At 41.3% G+C, this 2,500-nt stretch overlaps 1 protein-coding gene across 1 annotated transcript in view; it reads right to left on the minus strand.

The window, feature by feature from the left end:
- The window catches only part of LOC106875439 (uncharacterized), a 17,585-nt gene that overhangs the window by 3,195 nt on the left and 11,890 nt on the right, over positions 1-2,500 (minus strand). The window contains exon 3 of the mRNA XM_014923590.3: positions 1,633-1,788. Coding sequence (XP_014779076.1) covers positions 1,633-1,788 — 156 coding nt within the window. The remainder of the gene's footprint in view (positions 1-1,632; positions 1,789-2,500) is intronic.

The raw sequence follows: 2,500 nt of genomic DNA on the forward strand, positions 1-2,500 counted from the left end.
GATGGCTTCCCAGCTATTCTTCTGAAGTCATGTAAGCAGGCATTAGCAAAACCACATCAGATACTTTTCTAGAGTTTCCTTGCAAGTAGTAAACTTCCTAAAAAGCTAAAAGAAGGCATTATATGCCCTATCCACAAAGGTGGAAGCAGAGCAGAGGCCAAAAACTACAGGTCAATCTCTCTGACTTCACATATCAGTAAAGTCATAGAGTGGATCAGTAGAAAGAAGTTGATAATGTTCTTAGAAGAAAATGACCCACTGAACAATACACAGCATGGCTTTCATCTAGGAAGAAGCTGTCTCACACAACTCATACAGCACTATAACCGGGTTTTGAATCAACTGTTTAACCATTCAGATCTCAGCATGATATACCTTGACTTTGCAAAGGCATTTGATAAAGTAGATCACGGTATATGCCATAGGGAGAGTGGCTGCATGACTTCCTTAAAGATAGAAGTCAGGTAGTTGTAACCAACAGTGTTCTTTCTGAAGAAACTCAAATCCTAAGGGAACTGTTCTGGGGTTATTACTGTTCATAATAGCCCTCTTAGACATACCCGTGGGCACTTGGGCAGCCACTGTCACTAGCTATACAGATAATACAAAATTATCACGGGTAATAAAATATCAAGATGATGTCACAAGCTTACAGCAGGACCTGAATTCGATATACAAGTGGGCCAAAGTAAACATGCAGTTTAATGCTGGAAAATTTCAAGCACTGCATTATCAACTCACGAATACACTACAGCCTGCATATATAGGACCCAATGGCAATGCAATCCCAGAGTCACAGGCAGTGAAAAACTTGGTTATCAGTATAAGCAATGGAGCATCATTTTATGTGCACATTACCAAGATGGCAACAAAGTGGCAGGATGCAGACAACTGGCAGGATGCAGACAGCTGTCAGGATGGCTATACTGAGGTCCTTCAAGACAAGGGACCAAAAATCCGAGTTGACTCTATGGAGAACCTTTGTTCTCAGCCACCTGGACTACTGCTCCCAGTTATGGCCACCACATAGTGCCAAACTAACAGCAGAGCTTGAAGTAGTCCAACACCATTACATTAGAAAGATTGAAACAGAGCAGCAGATGAGCTACAGGTAAAGGCAGAAAAGACTGCAGTTTTACTGCAACAGATCTGGAGTGAAGGCATGACAAATATGCCCTGCCACAAAAATTAAGAAATCTGTGTAAAATGGAAGTAGATATCTTCAAAAAGGAATTAGACATCCTCCTCTCCACAACACCATCAGCCTGACATAAGGTTCAGACAAGGGCAGCAGAATCAAACTCCCTTATACACCAAATGGGCCGACAGCTGGGACAAAGACACATACAGGGGTGGTGATGTGAAACACCCCAGACTGAGGAAATTAGCAAGACCACAGTGGTGCTCCAGCATGACTGCAGCCAGCCACCCTCTCTCTCTCTCTCTCCAAAGAGAGAGAGAGAGAGAGAGAGAGAGAGAGAGAGTTAGATAGATAGATAGATAGATAGATAGATAGATAGAGATAGATAGATAGAGAGAGAGAGAGAGAGAGAGAGAGGGGTAGATAGATAGATAGATAGATAGACACACCACACACACACATATACATAAAAGTAGAAAGCCAGCTCTGACCTCATGGACATATATTAAACGCCGATTATCCTTGACAATTTCTTCATGAATATCTTCCAAAATGTTTTGTGTTTCTTCCCATGATGTCCATTTTTCATTGTCTCGTTCATAATTCCAGCAAAATCCTTCGGTCATTCCAAGGTGGAAACACATCGTCTGCCAGAAAACAAAATAACAGACAGGATGCAACAACAATGGCTACATAGCAGGTGACCCTTAGAAAACATTAACATAGGAGATAGGATGGATCAAACAAGGGGCCCAACACACATACATACATTCTTTAATTCTTTTATTAGTTTCAGTCATTTGACAACGAGGGTCCCACCTGATACAATCAACGGAACAGCTTGCTCGTGAAATTAACGTGCAAGTGGCTGAGCACTCCACAGACATGTGTACCCTTAACATAATTCTCAGGGAGATTCAACGTGACACAGAGTATGACAAGGCTGGCCCTTTGAATTACAGGCACTACTCATTTTTGCCAGCTGAGTGTGTGTGTGTATATATATATATATATATATATAAATAGTAAATGAGTATATGCATATATACGTACAGGTATGTGCATACCGACATCCACCTGTATGTATAGGTGCATATCTGGGTACAGGACATTGCAAGCAAAACAGAGACGAGAAAACACACAAGCCACATAGAGAACATTCTACTTCATCAGCTACCTCCGTTTTAACACCGGCATTTCGAAGAGCTAGGCAGGGCGCATCGTTAAAACAGCTCTTACCATGGACCGCAAATTAAATTTGTATACACAAATTAAATCTTGCCATAGAGGAATGTTGTGGCGGACACACACACATATATATTTCAGTGTGAGTGTTTATACGAAGTTTTAAAAACAAGA

Source organism: Octopus bimaculoides, chromosome 23 (assembly GCF_046866305.1).
Source record: "Octopus bimaculoides isolate indiv1 chromosome 23, ASM4686630v1, whole genome shotgun sequence".
Lineage (NCBI taxonomy): Eukaryota > Metazoa > Mollusca > Cephalopoda > Octopoda > Octopodidae > Octopus > Octopus bimaculoides.